General features: G+C 34.7%; 1 protein-coding gene across 1 annotated transcript in view; it reads right to left on the reverse strand.

Moving 5' to 3' along the window:
• TRHDE (thyrotropin releasing hormone degrading enzyme) overlaps positions 1 to 25,741 on the reverse strand; it is a 363,215-nt gene that overhangs the window by 49,520 nt on the left and 287,954 nt on the right. The window contains exons 11-12 of the mRNA XM_035002118.1: positions 24,641 to 24,771; positions 24,485 to 24,540 (exon numbers count right to left, since the gene is read on the reverse strand). Of these exons, the coding sequence (XP_034858009.1) occupies positions 24,485 to 24,540; positions 24,641 to 24,771 (187 nt within the window). The remainder of the gene's footprint in view (positions 1 to 24,484; positions 24,541 to 24,640; positions 24,772 to 25,741) is intronic.

Genomic DNA, 25,741 nt, shown 5'->3' on the forward strand with positions numbered 1-25,741 from the left:
CTTCCTTCCTTCCTTCCTTCCTTCCTTCCTTCCTTCCTTCCTTCCTTTTTGGTTGCTGGCAGTTGCTGTTAAGGTGGAAATGAATATGTATTTCATTTCCTTCAGCTGAATATCCTTTAAAAACAATGTGTAATAAACAAACAAAAAATGGCCATGCCAATACAAGTCCTGGGAATGTTGTGTTGAAACCAGCACTCTCATCTATTTCTGGTAGCATATTCAATTGGTATCTGTGGAGTACTCAGCTTGCTCTTGACCAAATCCCTTTCTTTTTTCATCCTGAGAACATGACCAGACCTCATTTATCTGATTCCTTCAAAATTAGGTCTTACCATGTAATTTCATTTCTATCAGAGGAAAGTAGGCAGAAGTGATGCAAGTCTTCCAGACTGGCAATATAAAGCCCACTGTGTGTTTCTCCATGCCGTCCGTCCCCAAGAATATAAAACAAGCTTAAGGAAATTAGCATTTCATGTATTAAAAAGAAAAAATAGATGGCAACCTTATTTACTCCTTGTACTTTATCAAGTGAAGGAAACATTTTCTTTAGGATTTTCTAATATGGAAAAACAGTGTAGGACTTTAGAGGGGACATTTGGAAATTAAAAGTAGATAAAGACAATGTTGATTCTAACTAAATATAAAAATATGATCATTGATATTAAGTTTTGGTAATTACTAAGTGTAAACCAGTGGATTTTTTTTCACCACATGCTAGGTACATTACACAATCCATTTGTGGAGGACAGAGTTGGTTAAGTATACTTAAATTTGTTTGGGCAATTAAATAAGTATTACTTAATAATTTTCTGCAGTAAATGGCTTTTATGAGAATACTATATTTCAAAAAAAAGAAGAGATTATAACAGTTTTTTCCTCCTTATACCTCCTCAATTATGGCATGCAGATTAGGAGAAATAGCACACTAGCAGCTTTAAAGAAGCCAAACATATATTTTCTATTTTAGAATATATATTAAAAAGTCTTATATAATACATACTTTAGAATACACTCACACACAAAACCCTCTCTTACTTTTCCTAATCAAAGCACAAGTTGCTGTTGACTCATAAATACAATATAGAAAGGACCACAAGAATTATTAACAGTTAAAAAGGAAATGCATGCACTATAATACTCTAAGCATGAATCCAACAATAAGAAATTCCAAAAGATCTCCAGTTCAATGAGGCTTAATGGGGAGAGGAATCTGTATTTCCAGATCTTCATTAAATTCCCATATATAGCAAAGTATATTCAGATAAATATGGCTTAAAACTGAATCACATAAAAAATGAAACTGGTTAGCCAAGGAAATATTTTTAAATGGCCTTTCTATTGTAGCAGATCACTCTAACTAGGTAAAGCTGAAATTTGGACATCCTCTATGTATCCAGAGACTTGAAATCTGAGCATGCTTCTTAATCCAAAACTGGGAGCAGATTTTCATAATGGCAAGGAATTCCTTTCTTAAAACCTAAATTTGAAAAAGATGCTATCATTTTAAATTTCTCATTCTTATCTCTTCATGTCCACCTTCCTCTTCTACATGTGTTTGTTGCAGTCACTTTATTTTGAGATCCCTTTGAAGATTATCGTGAAATACTAATGACTGCTAAAAAACTTGAGTTGGAAAGAGGTCAAGGAAGATGGTGGCGTAGGAGGACCCTAAGCTCACCTCATCCCATGGATACAACTAGATAACACTCTTATCAGTGTAAACAACCCAGAAAATGACCCCAAAACTGGCAGAACAAGCTCTACAACTAAAGGGAGAAAAGAAGCTACATCTAAGAGGGTAGGAAGGACAGAGATGTGATAGGGTGCTGAACAGGTCTTGGGCCATTCAGAGGTGAGGGAGCCATTGGCATGGACAGGAGAAACAGACTATCACACCAGGGAGCCAGCATGGGGAAGAAGAATCCCCATAATATTTGTCTTTGAAAACTAGAGGGGCTAAATTTCATGAGTTCTTACAACCACCAGGACCTAAAGACTGGACTTTTAAAAATCAGCTGGTTCCATTCTGGGAGAGCCAGAGGGCAAAAGCAATCTGAGTCCCCACCCTTAAAGATATAGCAGGATAAGGAGCCTGTGGAGATAACCACAGAACCAGCAGTTTAAAAAATAGCTGAGGCACACAGGAGGGAGAGTTATTTACTAATCTCAGAGCTTGTCCAAGAAGGGCAGGATTCCCTGAGGGGCTTCTCCAGGAACAAAGGAGCAGGCAAATGCCATTTCCCTCCCCAGCTCCCCAGCATAAACACAGGGCCACCTGCAGGAATGATCAGGGCATGGACATTCACTACCAAAACTTGCTTACACCAAGCCCTGTCCCCTGCTCTTTGGTGGATCCATTCTTTCCAGCACACTTGCCTCAATTCTAGCACTGCAGGCCCCCACCCCCAGAAGACCGGCTCAAACCTTGCCAACACCTCACCTCCTGACCCACACACTTTGTGAGGCCTTGGTTTTGGTGGCAGCAGGAGCAGTGGCCCCCTCCCACAAAAGACCAAAATGCACCTTGTTAAAATCAGTCTACTAACACTACAGAGACCAAACACTGCCCACAACAGGCAAAGTGAACCACTGAAGATGATTGGACTGAAGGAAAAAGCAACCAAGACAGGAGAGCAGGGTTCATGCAACACACATAGGAGATATCCTTGAAGTGCCAGGTTCTGGTGAACAGGACACTGAACTACAGGGAACTACAGGACCTCTTCTTCATACGGCCATTACTTTCAAGAGCTGGAGACATATCTGACCTTCCTAACACACAGTAATAGAGAGAACAAGACAAAATGAGGAGAAAGAGGAATATGTCCCAAATGAAAGAACAGGACAAAACCACAGCAATAAACCTAAGTGAAATGGATATAAGTAATACGCCTGATAGAGAATTTAAAGTAATGATCATAAAGATACTCACTGGACTTGAGAAAAGAGTGGAGGACATCAGTGAGACCCTAAACAAAGAGATAAAAAAAAGAACCAATCTGAGATGAAGAACACAATAAATGAAAGTAAAAATACACTAGATGAAATCAATAGGTTAGAAGAAGCAAAGGTATGGAAAAAAGATTTAGTGACCTGGAGGACAGAGTAATGGAAAGTAATCAAGCTGAGAAGTGAGATAAAAAAAAGAATTATGCGAAATGAAAATAGACTTAGAGAACTCAGCAACTCCATAAAACATAATAACATTCACATTATACAGATCTCAGGAGAGAAAGAGAGAGAAAAGGGAGCAGAAAATTATTTTGAAGAAATAATAGCTTAAAACTCCCCTAATCTGGGAAAGAAAATAGATATCTAGATCCAGGAGGCACACAAATCCCCCCAACAAAATCAACCCAAGGAGTCCCACACCAAGATACCTAGTAATTACAATGGCAAAAAGTAGTGATAAACAGAATTTTAAAAGTAGCAGGAGAAAAGAAGACAGCTACATACAAGGGAAACCCCTTAAGGCTTTCAGTGGATTTTTTAGAGGAAACTTTGAAGACCATAGAAAGTGGCATGATATATTCAATGGAAAGGAAACAATCTGCAGCCAAGAATATTCTAACTAGCAGTGCTATCATTCAGAATAGAAGAGAGATAAAGAGTTTGCCAGACAAACAAAAGCTAAAGGAGTTCATGACCACTAAACCAAAGTTACAAGAAATGTTAAAGGGGGACTCTGAGTAGAAAGGAAAGACCATAAGTAAGAATAAGAAAATTAGGAAGCACAAAAGCAATAAAAAATAGATATATCTGTAAAAATCAATCAAGAGACTCACAAAATAAAAGGATGTGAAGTATGACACCATATACCTAAAATGTGGGGAGGAGGAGTAAAAAATGGGTTCAAACATAAGCAACCATCAACTTCATATAGACTGCTATATGTAGAAGATGCTATACACAAACCTCATGGTGCACAAATAAAAAATCAGTAATAGATTTTCAAAAAATAAAGAGAGAGGAATCCAAGTATATCACTAAAGAAAACCAGCAAACTGTGAGAGAAGAGAGCAAGAGAAGAAAGGATCAGAAAAGAACTATAAAAACAACCATAAAATAAGTAGCAAAATAAATGTAAATGGACTAAATGCTCCAATTAAGACATAGGGTGACAGAATGGATAAAAAACACAAGACCCATCTATATGTTGCCTACAAGAAACTCATTTCAGCCCTAAAGACACATGCAGTTTGAAAGTGAGTGGATGGAGAAACATTTATCCTGCAAACTGAAGTGAAAAGAAAGCTGGGATACCAATACTTATGTCAGAGAAAATACACTTTAAAATCGTAACAAGAGACAAAAAAGGACACAATATAATCATAAAGGGGACAATCCGACAATAAGACAACAATTCTAAATATTTATGCACCCAGCATGGGAACACCCAAATACATAAAAAAGTCAATGGCAAACATAAAGAAACTAATCAGTAGTACTACAATAATAGCAGGGGATTTAATCCTCCACTCATATCAATGGTCAGATCATCCAAACAGAAAATCAGTGAGGAAATAGTGGCTTTGAATGACACACAGGACAGATGGATTTAACAGATATATTCAGAACATTCCATCCTAAAACAGCAGAATACACATTCCTTTCAAGAGCACACAGAACATTTTCCAGAACAGATCACATATTAGGCCACAAAATAAGCCTCAACAAATTTAAAAAGATCAAAGTCATATCATGCATCTTGTCTAACCACAGTGCTATGAAACTAGAAATCAACCACAAGAAAAAATCTGGAAAGAGCACAAATACATGGGGGTTAAATAACATGCTACTAAACAATGAATGGGTCAGCCAGGAAATAAGAGAAGAAATAAAAAAGCACATGGAAACAAAAGAAAACAAAACACGACATTCTGAAAACCTTTGGGATATAACCAAAGCAATTCTAAGAGGGAAGTTTATAGCAATACAGGCCTACATCAAGAAGCACGAAACACCTCAAATAAACAACTTAATCTTATACCTAAAGGAGCTAGAAAAAGAAGAACAAATGAAACCCAACTCCAGCAGAAGGAAGGAAATAATAAAGATTAGAGAAGAAATAAATGATATATAAATGAAAAAAAATAGATCAATGAAACCAGGAGCTGTTTCTTTGAAAAGATGAACAAAATTGATAAATGTTTAGCTAGACTCATCCAAAAAAAAAAAAAAGGAAGGAAGGCAGGAAAGAAGGAAGGAAGAAAGGAAGAAAGGAAGAAAGGAAGAAAGGAAGAAAGAAAGAAAGAAAGAAAGAAAGAAAGAAAGAAAGAAAGAAAGAAAGAGAGAGAGAGGAAGAAGACTCAAATAAACAAAATCACAAATGAAAGAGGAAAGGTAACAAGAAATACAAAGGATGCTAAGAGATTATTATGGAAAACTACAAGTCAACAAATTGGACAACCTAAAAGACATAGATAAAACCCCAGAAACATATCACCTACTAAAACTGAAGCAGGAAGAAATAAAAAATTTGAACAGACTGATTACCAGCAATGAAATTGAATTAGTAATTAAAAAATTCCCAACAAACAAAAGTGCAGGACCAGACAGTTTCACAAGGGAATTCTGTCAAACATTTAAAGAAGAGTTAATATCTATTCTTCTCAAACTTTTCCAAAAATAGAAGAGAAAGGAAAACTTCCAAATTAATTCTACGAGGCCAGCATTACCCTGATACCAAAACCAGAAAAAGAGGACTCAGGCCATTATCTCTGATGAACACTGAGGCAAAAATCCTCAACAAAATATTAGCAAACCAAATCCAACAATATATTAATAACATCATTCACAAAACAAACAAACAAACCACACAGACACACACACACAAACACTACACACACAACACACACATCATTCACCATGATCAAGTGGGATTTATTCCCAGGATGCAAGGGTGGTTTGATATTTACAAATCAATCAATGTGATACATCACATCAATAAGAGAAAGGATAAAAACCATATGATCATTTCAATAGATGAAGAAAAAGCATTTGACAAATACAATATCCATTCATGATAAAAACCCTCAACAAAGTAGGTTTAGAGGGAATATACTTCAACATGATAAAGGTCTTATATGAGAAACCTACAGTTAACCTCATACTCAATGGGGAAAAACAGAACTTTTCCCCTAAGGTCAAGAACAAGAAGACAAGGATGTCCACTCTCACCACTTTTACTCAACATAGTCCTGAAGGTCCTAGCCACAACAATCAGACGACAAAAAGAAGTAAAAGGCACCCAAATAGGTAAGACAGATGTAAAACTTTCATTTTTTGCAAATGACATGATACTATTCCACCAAAAAACTACTAGAAGTGATAAACGAATTCAGTAAGGTTGCAGGATACAAAATCAATGTACAGAAATCTGTTGCATTTCTATACACTAATAATGAAGCAGCAGAAAGAGAAATCAAGAAAACAATCTCATTTACAATTGCACCAAAAAATAAAATAAAATAAAATAAAATACCCAGGAATGAACTTAACCAAAGAGGTGAAAGACCTGTACTCTGAAAAGTATAAAAATTAATGAAAGAAATCGAAAATGACACAAAGAAATGAAAAAACATTCCATGCTCATGAATTGGAAGAATATTGTCAAAATATCTATACTACCAAAGTAATCTACACATTTAATACAATCCCTATCAAACTACCAACAGAATTTTTCACAAAACTAGAACAATCCTAAAATTTGTATGGAACTACAAAAGACCCTGAGTAGCCAAAGCAACCTTGAAAAAGGAAAGCAAAACCAGATGTATCACAATTCCAGATTTCAAGTTATATTAAAAAATTTTGATAATCAAGACAGTATTGTACTGGTACAAAAATAGACACATAGATCACTGGAACAGAGTAGAAAGCCCAGAAACAAACCTACAAGTATATGGTCAATTAATCCTTGATAAAGGAGGTAAGGATATGCAATGGGAAAATGACAGTCTCTTCAACAAAAGGTGTTGGGAAAACTGGACAACAACATGCAAAAGAATGAAACTGGACTACTTTCCTACACCATGCACAGAAATAAACTCAAGATGGATTAAAGGCCTAAGTGTGAGAACTGAAGCCATAAAAATCCTAAAAGAGTACAGGCAGTAACTTCTCTGACACTGGCTGAAATATCTTTCCAGATATGTCTACTGAGGCAAAGGAAACAAAAACAAAAATAAACTATTGAAACTATATGAAAATAAAAAGCTTCTGCACAGTGAAGGAAACCAACAAAACTGAAACATAATGTACCAAATTGGAGAGGATGTTTGCAAATGACGTATCTGATAAAGGGTTAGTATGCAAATATAAAGAACTGATAAAACACCACCAAATAACCTACAAATAATTCAATTAAAATGGGCCTAAGACATGAACCGGTATTTCTTTAAATATCCAGATGGACAAGAGACATACGAAAGATGCTCAACATTGCTCATCATCAGGGGAATGCAAATCAAAACCACAATGAGATATCACCTCACTCCTGTCAGAATGGCTAAAATAAAAAACTCAAGAAACAAGTGTTGGCGAGGATGGAGAAAAAGGAACCCTTATGCACTGTTGGTGGGAAGGCAAACTGGTGCAGCCACTGTGGAACAGTATGGAGGTTCCTCAAAAAGTTAAAAATAGAACTACCCTACCATACTGGGTATCTACCCTAAGAATATAAAAACACTAGGGATATATTCACCCCTATGTTAATCACAGCATTATTTACAGATGCCAAAGTATCGAAGCAAGCAGCCCAAGTGTCCATCGATAGATGAATGGATAAAGAAGAACTGGTATCTCTATCTATATCATCTATATCTATATCTATATCTATATCTATATCTATATCTATCTATCATCTATCTATATCAACCATAAAACAAGAATGAAATCTTGTCATTTGCAACATGGATAGATTTAGAGAGTATAATGTTAATCAGAGAGAGAAAAACACTATATGATTTCACTGCTACATGGAATTTAAGAAACAAAGAAAAAAAAAAGTACAAGAGAAACCAAAAAACAGACTCCTAAATATAGAGAACAAAGACATGGATACCAGAGGGAAGGTAGGTAGGAAGATGGGTGAATAGGTGAAGGGAATTAAGAGCACATTTGATGAGCACTGAGTAATATATGGAATTGTTAACTCACTATATTGTACACCTGACTAATATAGTACTGTATGTTAACTACACTGGAATTAAAATTTTAAAAATAAATAAAGTCTAAAAAAAAAGAATATATCATAATTTGTTTTAAAAAATGCTTGATCTCTATTACCAGATAATCCTGGATGTAGGTATCACGTGATTATTTGTGTGATGTTACTTGTTTCCTTCTTTCACATGTTTTTCAAAGGTCACCCTAAGTTCTCAATTGCTACTTCTTCCATGAAACAGTAGGAGATTGTGAGCATATCATCCAGAAGTGGTCACTTCTTCCATTAAAACAGTGTTTAGATGTGCTCTTAAAACACCTAACATTTATATTATAAAAACTTTAAATACTTTAGACCAATGTATTACATTAGATAAAAATCTTACATTAGATAATTGTGGGATTATGGTCTCTCTCTAAATTCTAAGGCATTTGAGGGTATCCTATTAAATTTTATAGTTCATATGTTTAATATAATACACCAGTATAGTGGGTTCTTCATAAACATTTACTTAATGAACAAATGAAATACATGCATTTCTAACAACTATAAAAAAGTGTGTTTTGTACATGAATGTTGTTTTTAAGAGGCTACTTGCTTTCAACATCATGAAGCTACATTTATCCAGATTTATTTGCACCTCCTTTATACACTTAATTATCAAAGTGACTAAATTTAATGTTAATGTGCAACCTTCACACTTAAAACTGCATGGTGTATATTGGAAGGAGTATTCTAGATTACAATGATATTAGTTATCAAAAGAAAGCTAAGGAAGAGTATGTTATAGAGAAAGATAAAGTGGAATGAAAACTGAGAGTTGAAAACTTCATCAGAATGGACTTGAATTAAACTTGGGGACACATTTTTTACTTGGGTATATGGGTATACATTTCCAATAAAATCAATCCTGAATGATACGTTTTAAACTGAGGTGAAACTAAGGGAAATTGGGCATATCCTGAATTAACTACTTTTCTAGCCCTAAAGTCTCAGTTCAATATCTTATGTCTCCTGAATGTCATGATAGATGCTGATCTGTCATGGAAGGTCATATAATAACAGAAAATATTGATTAAGCACTTACTGGGCCCAAGACTATACAGAATGTTTATTACATAATCTCATTTAATATTCAAAATAAAGCTCTGATATAGGTACTCATTTATACACATTTTGTAGTTGGGGAAATTAAGGATAGAAGTCAGTAACTTGTTCAAGGTTACATTTTTGTTGAAGCTAGGACTAACATTCATATTAAATCTAGAGTTGATGATCTTAACCACTATAATTTCATAAACTAAAAATTAGGGAAGAGGGAACAATTTACTTTTTACAAAATAAGTATTACGTAAGCTTATTTTGGTCTAGAGAACAGAATAATATAAAAAATAAAATAAATAACGTCAATTTTAAGATTAGCCATGCTAGAAAACACTCTATTCTTCTTGAGAGAAATGCGCCCATCTTTAGTGGCAACTTGACCATGGGTTTCACTGCTATTAACCATGTTTACAATCATGGACTCAATAATCAAAGTTCCAAAAATGTATCTTAGTAAACAACCAATAATGAAAAACTGCATGCACAAAAATTTTCTTTAGAATTATTCATAAGTGGGGCGCCTGGGTGGCTCAGTCGTTAAGCGTCTGCCTTCGGCTCAGGTCATGATCCCAGGGTCCTGGGATTGAGCCCCACATCAGGCTCCCTGCTTCACGGGAAGCCTGCTTCTTCTCCCACTCCGCCTACTTGTCCCTCTCTCACTGTGTCTTTCTCTGTCAAATAAATAAATAAAATCTTTAAAAAAAAAAAAGAATTATTCATAAGGGAAAGTTTGAAACATCCTCAATTTCCAATAATATAAATATGTTTAATTATGACATACATAGCCATACAATCGTATAGTAGAGAGCATTTCAAAATTGTTTTATGAAGATAGGGAAATAAAAAGCATAAATATTGGAAAGGAAGAAGTAATACTATTGTTTTTTCTAAAAGACATTAAATGTTTGTAGAAAACCCTAAAGAAACTATTTGAAAACTATAAGAAATAATAAGCAAATTTGGCAAGGTTTCAGGCATAAGGTGAATAAGAAAACTCAAGTATATTTCTAGATATGAGGGGTTGGTGTTCTCTTTCTCAAAGGGCCAGACGGTAAATATTTCAGGCTTGCAGGCCACACAGTCTCTGTTGCAAAATTCTACCTTTGTAGTGGAAAAGCAACCATAGACAATATGTAAGTAAATGGGCCTGGCTATGTTCCAATGAAACCTCATTCACAAAAGCTAGTGCCTGGCACGTGGGCCATGGTTCATCAATCCATGATGTGTGTGTGTGTATATAATTATGCAACTAACAACTCAAGTGCAAAATTTAAGAAACAACTTTATTTATAATAACTAAAAGATAAAATATGCAGGAATAAATTTATTAAGAGATGTGTAAGATCTGCACACTGAAAACTACAAAGCATAGCAAAGGAAAAATTTAAAAGACCTGAACAAAAGAGGAGCTAAGCCACAGACATGGCTATCAAGATGACAATTCTCTCCAAATTGATTTATATTCTTAAAGTAATCTCAACCAAAACCCTAAAAGACTTATTGTAAAGCTACGGTAATAAGATAGCGTGGTATTGGCATAGCAGTAGACTTATAAATCAATGGAACAGACTACAGAGTCCAAAAAATAGATGTATAACTTACACAGTCAACTGATTTTCGACAAAACTGTCATGGAAAGTCAGAGGAAAATGAAGTCTTTATACCAAACGGTGCTAAAATATCTGCATGAAAACAGCTAAACCTAATAACCCCTACCTTACATCAATCACAAAAATTAACTAAACATGGATCACAGACTTACATAAAAGAGCTAAAATTACCAGACTTCTGGCCAAAAACATAGAAGAAAAACTTTGTACTATGGGATTTAGCAGAGATATCTTAAATAAGGCATAAAAAGCACATACTATGAAAGAAAAAATTAATAAAATTGAGCTCTTCAAGATTAAAAACTTTTTGATTTTGAGAGACCAGTCAAGAAAATAAAAAGGCAAACCACAAACCTGGAGAAAATTTTGCAAAACGTATATCTGAATACTGGGGTGTCTCAGAATATTTAAAGAATTCTTATACGTCCATAATAAGACAACCCAAATTTTTAAAAATGGACAAAAGATTTGAATAGATACTTCACAAAAGATATACAGATGGCAAATAAACACATGAAAAGATTCTCAATGTCACTGACTATCAGAGAAGTACAAATTAAATCAATTATAATAAAAGGCCTTACATGATCAGTACTCTGTTACCTCTCTAAACTCATCTCATCCTGCTTTGCCCCTTATCACTCCATTAGAGCCACATCCATCTATTTTCTTTCTCTTGAACATGCCAAGTACCTTCCACCTCAGGGCCTTTGCACTTGCTATTCCTCTGTCTGGAATGCTCTACTCCTAGATAGCTCCCTTATTTACTTCTTTTAGGTCACTCACTGCTCAAATGTCAACGGGAAAGTGAGAGCTTCCCTCACCGCCATATTTAAAATAAATTCCTTCTCTGTGCCCCTTCTCCAAACACTCTCATTCTTTGCTCTATTTATTTATTGTAAAAATGTCACCATCTAAGATATATTTGTTTGAATGATAATCTGACTGCAATCATTCTACATTGCAAGCTCTATGAAACAGGAACTTTCGCTCTTTTTTGGGGGTGGGGGTAGACTTTGGCTCTTTTGTTCACTATTATTCACTCTTGTGTCTTGTAACACTGCCTGGTACATAGTAAGTGTTTATTAAATACTTGTTGAATAAAGAAACTTGCATTATGGATAAGCCATTTGGGATCACCACTCCATCTCTATCTACATATATTTGTAAACTCCATGTGTTTTCAAATGTAAAAAGCTGTTACTATAAAACTGGAAGAGAGTGCTGACCAACTTTGTATTACAGAATTTTCCATTTGTGAATTATTCGTACTAATGAGCATCAAAAATTAAAATAAAGTCACCCCACTAAAAGCACTTTGAAGTGCTTCTCATTCTTTTCATTAGTTCCGTTTTGCCTGTTTGTGAAAGATGCTCTCACATCACTTATCTGCTAAGGATAAGGAGAACTCACAGTTCATTTTAATATCATGTATATGCACTTAATAAACTGATTAACTTACCTGCAATGAAAAATAGATAATCAATGATAATAGCACAAACAGGTAAGTAACTATTGAAATATTTTCCTACTAGTTTCTATGCATTTTTATGATGAAATACAGACTAACAAATAAAGAACATGTTTCTACCTTCCTTTTAATTCGGCATATCTTTGAAGAAAGTGAATATTTGAAAATTTCTTCATCAAACCCTTGCAACCCTCTATTGTTACATGTGATAATTATTTAGTATGTAATCCATGTGTGTAAAATATTTATCTCAGTAGTACCTTCCTTTCACTAAGAAAAATAATTTGAATTTCTTTTAACTAAACATCAGCTATGATTCTTGAATTTCAAAGTTCTGTATTTCTTTTCTCATATGAAAATAAGCATGACAAAATAATCTTTCTGAATCCAAAGATAGTAAGTCCATCATAGCATGAAATAAAGTATCATGGGTCTGTCTTTGTTGTTTGCCATCCACCTTTCGATTCATGTATCTATCATTTACCTATTGGTAAACAAACTCATTAATGGTCATACTGTATATATGATTTATTGAAATACCCTACGCGTTACTTTAGCATTTATTGAGACACAAATTTTCATATGGATTTCTCAGCTCTGTGTACATACTCTGAGAAATAACTGATAGTCTATCAATGTCAAAATTCGAGAGAATGCAGTGACATTTAAAAAATGGATAGGAAACCGAAGAAACTCTACAAAGATGGAAATGAAAAAAATCTAGTAAGCTAGGAGGCAAGGGGCCTAATTGCTCTGCACAGTAACTATATTTCTGTAATAATTCTAGTCTCACTATTGGTGGAAAAGGGAGAAGTGACATTTCCCTCAATCTGGCATGAATAAAATTCATGATCTGCCCCCAGTTTACGCAATTAACTTCCAATACATTTGCACATGGGGAATGCAAAACCAACCACTTTTCACCTGCAGTCCTTTCTACTTTGGCATTTCTGATAGCACTCCCAAGAACCCTCCACTAATTTAGCGTGTGTTTAAGTTAGCATCCACATAAAACTCTCTGATGCCCAATCATTATTCTCTTCGGGGCCTATTAGTCTTACTTGAGTTTGTCACATATAGACTGCTAGACTAACATTTTCTTTCTTATTACAAACCCTATTTTCACCTTTTTCAGTTAGCATAACCACCTGGTGACCTGGAGAGTTGACACTGAACTTCTGTTTAATCCTCATCCTAATTAGGTAAAACAGCTAAGCAACCGGAAACCTCTGCCTACCTTCCTTTGGAGGCTCCAGACAAAGGCACTCCAGGCCATTCCTAGTTTAGGAAGGAAGAGCATGATCTGAGATTCAAGTGCGGTCTGACTCCGTAGGTCCCAGCACTGCTTCTTAGCTTCTGAGTTGGCCTGTGTTCATATCTTTAAATAACATTAAAGAAGGCTTTGGCACAGTTGTAACAAGCCAGGTTTTCCTAATCTGATGTTTTCTTACATCCAAAATAGTGAAGGCCTCTTTACTGGTACTCCATTCCACATACGGGCATTTGAAGCATTCCACACAGACTAGTTCAAATTGCATGCACTTAAGGGAGAACATCATGTATTTCGAATCATCTCCCAAAGGCTTTAAGATTTGCCTCATAAGCAAGAATGTGTGTTAATTTGAATTAATCACTCACCTTCATTGCACAAAATGTTAGAACTAAATTTCTTTTCCTTTCCCCTCTTCCCCAAATTATTGCCTCCTCAAATATAAAAATGGAATCTTCTATATTTTCATGGCAAGTAGAAACTACTGTAAAATGCCTATTTTGCATTACCTTTATCCAAGTTTCTTTACCAAGGTAAAGGTATGCTCTTTACATAAATAACTGTTGAAGTCCAAAACAGACTTTCTGAGTTCTGGGAGAAACACAGGAGCAGCTCTTACTTTATCATTGGTTGATGAGCATGTTTATTAAGAAAGATGACTATCAGAAAGGTCCCTTTGGATCTCTGTTCTAAGGTGAGAAACTATTATAAAATAACCTTAAACAGTAAGTAATTACTCTAACAGAAAACCAGTATTAATACTTATATTCATACAGTCCTCATTTTAAAGACTTCTTTATAATTTATCACAATAAAAATGAAAGGAGGCTTTTTGGGAGCCAGAGTATGTATAGCTCGTTGTGAAAATTAGGCCTTTACATTAACAAGCCAAATGCCAGGATTCGTTTAATTTTTCCACACACTGAGCCTACTTCAAAATTCTCATTTTCTTCTTTCTTATCACATACTCCTTGCTGAAGGAACCTATTTACTTTTCTTTTCTTTCCTTCATCTTTCTTGGTTTCTGATTCCCTCGAAGAACATCACAGAGTAACCACAAAACCTGAAGGCTGGGACGCCTGGGTGGCTCCGTCAGTTAAGCGTCTGCCTTCTGCCCCGGTCATGATCCCAGGGTCCTGGGATAGAGTCCAGCATCAGGGCTCCCTGTTCAGCGGGGAGCCTGCTTCTCCCTCTGCCTGCTCTGCCTGTCGCTCCCTCTGCTTGTGCTCTCTCTCTCTCTCTGACACATAAATAAATAAATAAAGTCTTAAACAAAAACAAAAACCTGAAGATATCCCTCAGTTAACACTTGTTTGAGATAGCTCAATTGTTCTTGCCTACCTTCATTATCAATAGATTTGCAGATTATTCCAGGTGTAGAGGCCAGATTAATTTGCAAGAAAATTCTGCCATGCCTTTGACCAGGGAAAAATACTGTATACCTTGCAGATCAATATGCATATACTTGATTGATATGTACCAGTCTACTCATTTGAACATAAAAACACCTCCTAATTACGTGAGAACCTGCCAGTACTTTCCCATGCTTGGGAAGATTTCTGAGACACCCAAATTATGAGGTTTCTTTACAGCTGTCAGGTGGAATATCTGAAACAGAAACATATTTAATAGTAAGAATAAAAAAATGTTTTTGAGTACTTATAACTGATTCCCTGACATCCTGACTGTTGAATGGTCAGCTCTTGACGTTAGGATCCAGAGAAAACCATGCTTCCTGATGTTACGGATGCCTAGTCTAAGACCTCTCAGCCTCAAACAAGTACATGCCTGCCTAACCTGATGCCATAACTGCCCTCTGGGACTCAAAAGCAGTGGTTTTCACATTGTTGTGTGTATTGGAATCACATGCAGTGAGTCATAGAATGCAGATTTCCAGGCAGTCTGCGGAATATGCAATTTTTAATAAAATATTTCAGGGGATTCTGATGCAGGTGGCCTTTCAGAGCATGCTCAAAGAGCATGCTCATTTGCACTTGAATATGCAAATGCTTTCCAGCAAGCTGCAGGAGGGATAACTCAGATTCATGAAAGGAGAAACACTAAGATAAAACTACCTCAGTTCAGGAATCCCAGATCAGAGGAATATTCAGGCCTTTATTTCAAAAGTACGCCTCATAAATATCTATTCAAGGAAAATTGGTGGTATAAATGGATATTCTGAAGGGACATCTGCCTAAGTAAATTATTTGTGAATTCTTGGGAAGGTCAGAGAGCCTAGAGCAAATTCTTATGAAATCTCAGGCTTAGGTTTCAAAACTCTTAGAGAAATAAAAGAATCACAGTTGGTGTTAAATATGACCAGACAGTAATAACTACAGTGTGAATTATAAAAATTATTTTTAACGTGTGAGATACTAAAGAACATAAATATATATATATATTTATTCAAACAACTTTGTACTTGCATTTGGAAATTTAGACTATTTAATCTTTAAAAAGAATGGCAAATCCATGTAACCTACAAATATCACCCATACTTTTGTAACTCAAGAGTGCAAGCTCCTTGCCATGAAAATGGAGCAAACCTACAGAATGATGTCAAAATATCTCTTTCCCATCTTCTACTCAACACTGTCAGACATTAGGCACTAACATTAAAACATTTTTACCTACAGAGGTGAAACGTAAATTTGGCAGTGGAAGGTTACAAATTTGCCTTTAAGGCAGTACTTCAGTTTCCAAGAAAGTTTGCCTCCTCAAGAGCCATAGGCATTCCCCCTAATTCTTCAGGAGGATTGTACTTCTCAGAAGTCCCTCAGATGGTAGCTCCCCCCAAGTCCTTATCCTAAGGATAACATCTGTGACTCCAACCTCAACTGATTTCTAAAATAAAGTGCAACAGAATGTGTTACCTTACTTTAACCTTGAGCAAACCAGTGTATGCTTGCAGGAACAGTCTAGCTTGAAAATTCAAGAATATACTTCAGGCTTTTACTGGGTTATCATAGGAAGAAAGCTGAAGACACTGAGCTCATTATAGTAAAATGTCCTGAAAATGCTCTCAAAGTATTTTTAACATTTATTGGTGGCAAAGTGTTGCATAAACTAAGACTAATTTAGAGGTCTTTGGGATATGAATTTTAAAATAATTGCATGCAGAAAGGTGTAAAATGAGAGGGTTCTAAGGTGATTTTTTGTATATCTCAAGAGAAGCATTAGCTGATGATGACAAATAGATAATTAGAATCCTCAGCCTCAGAGAGGTGAAGAATGTTGTGATTTTGCAGGGATGGCCATGAAGCCCCTAAATGGACTCACTCTGAGTCACTCCTCGTAGCGTGGAAATACCTGCACTGGCTAGAAAGGCTGAGAGGATAACTACAAGCTAATTTTAATAGCTTTTGGTCAATGGCAGAAGACTGGAAGCATAGAACCAACAATAAATCTTATTTTGCAATAAACAATTTTATCACTTTCAGGATTGCATAAATATTTAATTATAATCCTCTTGCACACACATTCTGGTGGCTTAACACAAGATAAATAAGAATATAATCATACATGGATACTTCTCCCAAATGAGCCTAATACAACAACTAGAGAATCATCCTTCTCTCCTTGCTCAGTGAGTACAATATAAAATACACTTTAATCAGTATTCTATTATTATTAATAACTCTCACGATTCCATTATAAACCACAAGAAAGAAAGAAAAATGTTGATGCTTTTTTTTACAGTACTTTAAATAAGGGAAAAGGGAAAAGGTAGGGATTGAATAAAGAATTCCAAAACGAAACATCCTTCATAAAATGAGAATTTATAAAGCAGAAGACAGTATCAGAAGGACCCAGGATCCTTAACCAGGTTTTGCATAGCAGTGTTCAGCGGAAGTGAAGTAGTCCTGTTATCTCTGGAACGCAGTGGGAAATCAAGACAAAAAGTCCAGCCTGCTACCTATTTCTCGCAAAGTATGTCTAAGTCATTCCTTCTCAATTTCATCTATGAAAGGCCCAGCACATTACCTTTAAACAACTAGCCATCAAAGTATGAAAAGCTGCTCTTCATCTAGTCTGATCAGGATGGAATTGCTTTTCAGGCACATCATGCTATTTTCTGCATTGACTGAAGAAAGATCAACACATGTTTTGCAAGAGTAACTTTAAACAAGGTACAGGAGAGCAATCAAGAAGACATAGAAGAACTTTTTTTAAGATTTTATTTAAATTCAAGTTAGTTAACATATATTGTATTATTAGTTTCAGGGGTAGAATTTAGTGATTCATCAGTTGCATATAGCACCCAGTGCTCATTACAAGTGCCCTCCTTAATGCCCATTATCCAGTTACCCATCCTTTGCCCACCTCCCCTCCAGCAATCCTCAGTTTGTTCCCTAGAGTTAAGAGTTTCCTATGGTTTTCCTCCCTCTCTGCTTTTATCCTATTTTATTTTTCCTTCCCTTCCCCTATGTTCATCTGTTTTGTTTCTTAAGTTCCACATAGAGGTGAAATCATATGGTATTTGTCTTTTTCTGCCTATTTCACTTAGCATAATACCCTATAGTTCCATCCACATCATTGCAAATGGCAAGATTTCATTCTTTTTGATGGCTGAGTAATATTCCTGTGTGTGTGTGTGTGTGTGTGTGTGTACCACACATAGAAGAACTACTAATAAAACCATAATGGAAGAAGTTCCACAAGGATCAGATTACTACCACTCAATTTGTAAACACTGCTAAGGTTATCTTAACAATGTTGTTACTAGTCCCGAAAGCAGGGCTCAGAAATAGAAACAACATGTAAGAGTAGATTTTGGATGTTCTCATAATTTGCTTCTTCATGAGCCATTATATTTTCACTGGTTCATAAACTGAATTTCCAGTTTTCCTAATGTATCTTAGATTTATAAACTCTGAAGCAAGTAGATAAAAATGTATGCATTAATTTTTTTTTAAAGATTTTATTTATTTATTTGAGACAGAGAGAATGAGAGACAGAGAGCATGAGAGGGAGGAGGGTCAGAGGGAGAAGCAGACTCCCTGCTGAGCAGGAAGCCCGATGCGGGACTCGATCCCGGGACTCCAGGATCATGACCTGAGCCGAAGGTAGTCGCCCAACCAACTGAGCCACCCAGGCGCCCTGTATGCATTAATTTTTTTTACTCCCATATGCATCAGACACATATTAAGCACTACCTATGACTGCTCACCAATACTTAGAGCACTTCTAGTTGTGACATTCATAATCTCCAGATACAGGCCCTTATATTTGTTGTTAATATAACACTAATATTTTAAATGAAATAACTGCTATTTTATTCCTTAACAAAGTTTTTAAACTAAATTATAATAATGTGCCCTTGTTAAGGCTTTTTAAGTGATTGGATCCTTAATTGAATAGCCTATAACAGAAATTTTTAAAATATGTAATGCAGGCCAAAAAAAAGTTAGGATATTAATAATGCAACAAATTGGCATGTGTTCTCCATAACTGAATGTTCCAGGAAAATGGTCACTAAATACATAAATCAGTGCAGTAACTGCCCAGAGCAAAGATGATGATGATGATGGTAACTTATCTCTGAATTTTTTTGAATATGAATAAATTTTCCAAATAATTTTCATGTATTTTGAATATTTTCTTTAAAAAAAATCTTATTTATATTATTTGAGAGAAACAGAGCGAGCAAGAGAGAGTACAAGTGGGAGGGGCAGAAGGAGAGGGAGAAGCAGGCTTCCTGCAGAGCAGGGAGCCCGGACGCAGGACTCTATCCCAGGACCCTGAGATCATGACCTGAGCTGAAGGCAGATGCTTAACCAACTGAGCCACCCAGGCGCCCCTTGAATATTCAAACAAAATACTACACAAGTCCATGATCCAATGATACACCCTTTTATAGCTTAAAATTTTACTCAGAGCATATTAATAGTTTTAAATATTCAAATCCAGTGGTTATTATACTTCCTGTTGCAAATCTTCTAGATTTTCAGTTTCTCTCACATATTTTAAGTTAACAAATGCCTTCAGTAAGAGTTCTACCTTCTCTAGCTGCTAATTCCACTCTTCCTCAATCCCTGCTTTACTCAAGTTGCAGCACGAGTCATGATTATCATAACAGCTCTCCCGCAGATGTCCATCCTCTAGCTTACACTCTTCCTACTCTCATTCTCCTACTTTTAAACGTTTAATAGATTTTCATAGTAAACTCAATCTTCTAATATTGTTTCCCATATGATGTCCTCCATAATCTTCCTAAGCTTCATTAATTCTTTATTTCCCAATGCTTTCATAATATTTTATTCATAGCCCTTATATACTGAATATAATTACCTACTTGTATCATCCCTGCTAGACTGTGAATTCATTGAAGACAAGGAATGTATCTTGTTCATTTTATGTCACCCAATCTAATAATGCTTTATCAAAACAAAAACCAAAACCAAACATCAAGATCCATCAACAACAAAAATGTAGGCATTTTCATCACTAATTTCAAAGTTCGAGTCATAACACAATGACATTTGCAAACGATTGATTCCTTATACACAAGCAATGAAAATCATAATACATATGTGCAGAAGCAGTGCCATTTCCTATATATAGAAGCACATACCATAAAAAATGAGGAAATAATATAACGTTACCAGAATTCATGTACATAAAATCATAAAGCTTGACTTAGGGACCTGAATAAATGGGGAGAAGTAGCATGTCTTAATATTGAAAGCTTATATTTGAAAAGGTGTTAATTCTTTAAAAATTAATTTATAAATACAATGCATATCGATTCATAACTACAGCAGGAATTTTAAATGGGCTTTGTCAAACTGATTCTAAAATATGTATTGAAGAGAAAAGACGTAAGATTTTGAACAAGAACAAGAGAAAACTTTTTCAACTACAACATAGTATAAAGCTAAATAAACTAATTAGAAAAATATGACAGGAACTCAGAAAAGAACAAAGAACCAATTAAACAGAGTCAAATCAATTCCCTAACATATGACCACTTACATTAAGATAAACATATCATTTCAAATGTATGAATAAGGAACTCCTTTTAAGTAAGATGGAAATAATTGTTTAAAAATGTATTAATGTGAGGGGTTCCTGGTGGCTCAGTCAGTTAAGAATCTGATGCTTGATTTCGGCTCAAGTCATAATCTCAGGGTCATGAAATTGAGCCCCGTGTCAGGCTCCGTGCTCAGCGAGGGCGTCTGCTTGAGATTCTCTCTCTCCCTTTACCCTTCCCTCCTCCTCTCTCTCTCTCTCTCTCTCTCTCTCTCTAAAATAAATAATTAAATCTTTTAAAAAAATGTATTATTGTGAAAGAAAATTAGACCCCCTACTCCATTCTATACAAAAAAATTAGAGGAGGAAGGGCTGAGTAGATAGATGTAAAAACAAAATAACGTTTTAAAAAATGCAATATTTTCAAAATCTTCAGATAGAGAAGTGCTTCTAAGTGAGACAGAATCAGAGAACTAGGAAGTTATAAAAGGGATGACTAGACATATAAATTAAACACCTCTGAATGATGTAATACATCACAAAGTAAAAAAAAATGACATAGTGTTAAGAGAAAAATACTGTAAAAATGTATGCTACAAAAATAATTAATATCCTAATACATCCAAAATATATAGGAAAATATAGTAGGAAAAATATCTTGCCCTTTTTCTGTTAGGTTTTTAATCCTTTTTTTTAATCAGGTAATAATTCACAGAAGAAAAAATACAAATAGCAAATGTGTAGGAAAAGATGAGCAAATTAACTAGCACTGTAGCAACTTGTCAAAACTCTCAAACTGTCAAAAACTTAAAAAATGCATACAATTCATCATCATGGAGGGGACTAAACCCTCTCATACATGGTTGATGGAGGGCTAAAATGGTAAAGCTTTTGGAATACAATTTGTATTATTTATCAAAAAATTTATACCCTGTGAACCCAAAATTCCACTTGCAGGTATCTATCCTATAAAAATACTTGTATGCACAACAAAAGACCACTCAAGGATCTCATGGCAGTCTTGATTATAATAGTAAAAAATTAGAAACAATGGAATAAAGCTCCCCAGACTAATTTGTAGAAATGAGTCTGAGAACAGAATGCATTTCTGTGCATGAAAAGAAAAAAATCAAACTCTATGGAAATGTAGAGGAAAAATGGCTGGATTGATACACACCAAATATTGATAATTTTATCTGTGAGGAGGATAAATATGATGGGAAGGTATGGAGGAGAGTAAAAGAAATTTTTCACATTGTATTGCTCTTTTGTTTTAATCTTGTACAATTAGAATGCATTCATGTGGTTTTTATGTATTTAAAAAACAACTATAAAAAGAGTACCCAAGAATATGTTTACTTAATTGCACAAAAAATAATAGGCATGAAAGTTTATAGTTTGAATAATTAATAATTAATTACCAATTCATGCAACAAATAAAAACTGACACAGTCTTGTGCTTAAGATTAAGTGAGGCAGTAGTAATACAAAGATGAGACAAAGCCCTATCTTCAATGTTACCCAAAACCCATGAGGGGCTCAGAAAGGGACTGAACTACAAAGTGACAACTGCTACAATACAGATTCATGAGATGTTACCTTATTCTAACTGGAGAAGACAGATTTCAGGCACAGGAGTGAAAGTGAAAATTTTTTTTTTTTTAGTGAATAATAATATTCCCAACAGGTAAGAGGGAATGGGAGTGGGAAGGAATTTCACATAATGGGCAAAGTCACTCTGACTTGAGGTCATGGGCTCTGCTGTGCCAGTGTTTGCTGTTGAATCTCACCTCTGCCCCTCACTTAAAAGCTGTGCAACCTTTAGCTAAATGACTTAACCCCCCTTAACCTCTAGAGTAACCACATCCATTCCAAGGGTTTACTGAGAAAATTGCACAAGGCCATTCATAAAAGCCTCAGTATAGTACCTGGAACATATGTTTTAATAAATATTTGCTTTTTTTCCTACTTGCTATCTTTAAAGAAGCCAAGAAGAGCATGCTATGCTTCTGAAACTGAAAGAAGGTTGATACAGACTGGTAGCCAAACTATGAAACATTTACTAGGAAACAGTGACCTATGATAACCTTCAACTCCAAGTGCGGGGCATTTGCCTGTATAAATCTGATTTTGTATTTATTCACTTGCATACTAATAGGATAATTATCTCATTATCAGTAAAACAAATTTTAATATATATTCAATGAGATTTGCATATTTTCCTGGTGAATTTGTATAAATGATAATGAAATTATTTACTTCAAATATTTAAGGCTTCCAAAACTGGAATTGAAAGCAATGTTCTGTCTTAGTCAACAAGGAATTTAATTTTTGAAAAAAAAATTCATCCACCATTATTAAATAAAATATTCCATTAAAAAATAATTTAATGCAGATGAGTCAAAGATCCCCTCCTTTCAATTTTCATATGCCCTCCAACTTTTGTACATTTACTACTTATATGCTTTCTCACCATCATTTCAAATCCAAAAGAATTCACATGAATATATATATATATCAGCAGTAATAGTAATTTAATTAATTAAAATAATTAATTTAATTATTATAATTAAAGAACCAGGCAATATAGAAAGACTGATGGGATTTGAAATGGTCGCATATGTGAATACATATAATGAAAGAGCTAACATCATTGGGCTCTGTAGCCAGACTATCTGGACAAAGCTCTGGTCCTATCAATTACTAGCTGTGTGACTTTAGGCATGATACTTGACCTCTCTGAGCCTCAGTTCCCTTACCTATAAAATGGGAATAATAATAATACATATCTACATAGTTCATAAGGTTGTGAGAATTAAACAAATTGCTATGTGTACAACAGTTAGAACAGTGTCTGGACCCTTGTGAGTGTTTAAGTAGCTGGTGGTATGAGGTCTCTCTTCTAGTTCTCAAACCTTTCCTTGTGGTGCTCTCAACATAATTCTCTCTTTTTCCTGCTTCTCTTTCAATGCAATGTTACATTAAGTACACTGTCTTACTGGCTTTCTGACCTTTTTAAACTTCTATGTCAAAGTAATCTTCATGTCATACTGAATACTCAGAGTCTTCATATCTTACTGTAGAGTCAAAACTACATCTTACTCATTACCTCCATACATTGCTATCTTGGTGGACCTTCCTCTAGCACTATTATTTCTAAATTTTTGCCCAATAACATTGGATTATTAAAATTAAAACTGCACTTGGATGTGAAACAATTCAAAATACTAAAAGGACTGAGTTTATTTTACTGTTTAATCTCAACAATGAGTAAATAGCTTGGGTTTATAATCGACATTATTTTAAAGAAATAATTGTTTAGTGACTATTCAAATAACTCATTTTCACATTATAAATCTAATGATGAAAATAATGTAAATATTACTATAACAAGTACAACTAAAGTCTTCTGCTCTAAGACTGATATACATTTTGTCCAGAACAGCTTTACTCCGTGGATTATTTATTTCTGTCTTGCAGCACAAGCTTCTCATAATGAATCACATTCAAAAAACATTAAAAAAAGATATACGAGTATATGTTAGGGAAAAAATTGCTGTTGCTTGAAGGTATTTTCCATCAAAAATTAAATATGGCACAATGGTCATTTTGTAGAGTTTATTAATGAAATTGGGAAGGGATTATTAATCTCCAGTGTTAAATTGAACTTACAGTGAAAATTGATCAAGCTTCTCCGGACTCAGAAATACCCTATGGCTACTATTGATCAAGAGTTTGGGACACTGATTATAATTCATATCCAAAAACAAAAAAACATGAGATAGAAATTGTTCTTAAAAGGCTTCTTATTCAAAACATACAATATTTAGCTTAATAGAGGAAGCCTTACAGACATCAGTTTTCTTGTGAAGATCCACTGGAAAACATACCTGGCCAGGCTGAAGGCATCATCAATCAAAGCCGCTCTGTTACTGACAGAGAGAACCTATGAGATCAACCAGGAAAAAAAAAAAAGAGGGAATCAGGATTAAAATGGCAGGTGTTCACCTATCGAAACAGATCTTTGATGAGTAAATCCAGTTTACCTCATGGTTCCTGATTAACTGATCAATTAATAATCTCCAATTCCTTAAATCATAGTTGACTCTAAAATAGCCAGTTTGATTGATATTCCCCAGCAACCAGCTTCCTTTGTCCCAAGTTATTCTGTGGTGCTCTGAAAACAACATTTTTTGGAGTAAAACAGATTTTAAATTTATGGGTTAAATAGAGATGAAGTATATTTTCTAAATAATAGATATTATAGTACCAATAATTAAAAGAGAACACCACCATAAATACCTAATTGAAATCTACTCTTTAATTAATTCATCACCATATCTAGAATTCACTAGAAAACCTTTAGTTGGTTACCCATTATTACCTCAATTAATTGTTTTCTTATAATTAACATTTTTTGTTCTTGATAAAACCCCATTGCCTATATACAATGTCCTTCTCAAGATAAATGTCACCAAGAAATCTCCTGTATTTATGTGCTTCTAATTAGGTTGTATTTAAATATGGGGCTAGAATAGAAGAAAAGGTTTTAGGTGCACATTCTACTTATTTTATTCAGTTAAGAAAGTGATTAAAACAACAGGGCTCATTTATTTTAAAGTCACTATTGTTTCTTGCCTTTTTTCTTGTGCTTTTTTGGAAGTACTAATAAATAGCAGACTTTCCAGCATCATCAATAATGTTGGAAAAAGGAAACTCATTTGTTTAAGACTCTAATATTTCTACATATAATTAGAACAAAGATAATAAATTCTGTTTATTGGAATCACTTCAGAAAATGGTAACTTGATTATATTCCTCAGCTAATTCACTTAAAGGAAGTCAGTAAAAGCAATCTTATAACTTATATATTTAACTCCTTCAAAATATGGTACAGATGGAGAACTCCATTCACCTTAATGGCAGCCTCTGTTGACTTCACAGAACCATAGCTTACAATTCTAATCATTTCGTGGATGTCCTCAGGACTCATGGTTCGTAAAAGTTATGAAATGTATTAAGTTTACTTAAAATTTATATTTTACACACACACACACACCCCATACACCGGGACACCTAATTTCCACAATGACTCAAAACCAGAAAATGCATCACAGAAATCCATTTGTGTCAGTTCTGAGTGAGAC

Source organism: Mirounga leonina, unplaced genomic scaffold (assembly GCF_011800145.1).
Source record: "Mirounga leonina isolate KUSES-001 unplaced genomic scaffold, KU_Mleo_1.0 Mir_126, whole genome shotgun sequence".
Taxonomy (NCBI): Eukaryota; Metazoa; Chordata; class Mammalia; order Carnivora; family Phocidae; genus Mirounga; species Mirounga leonina.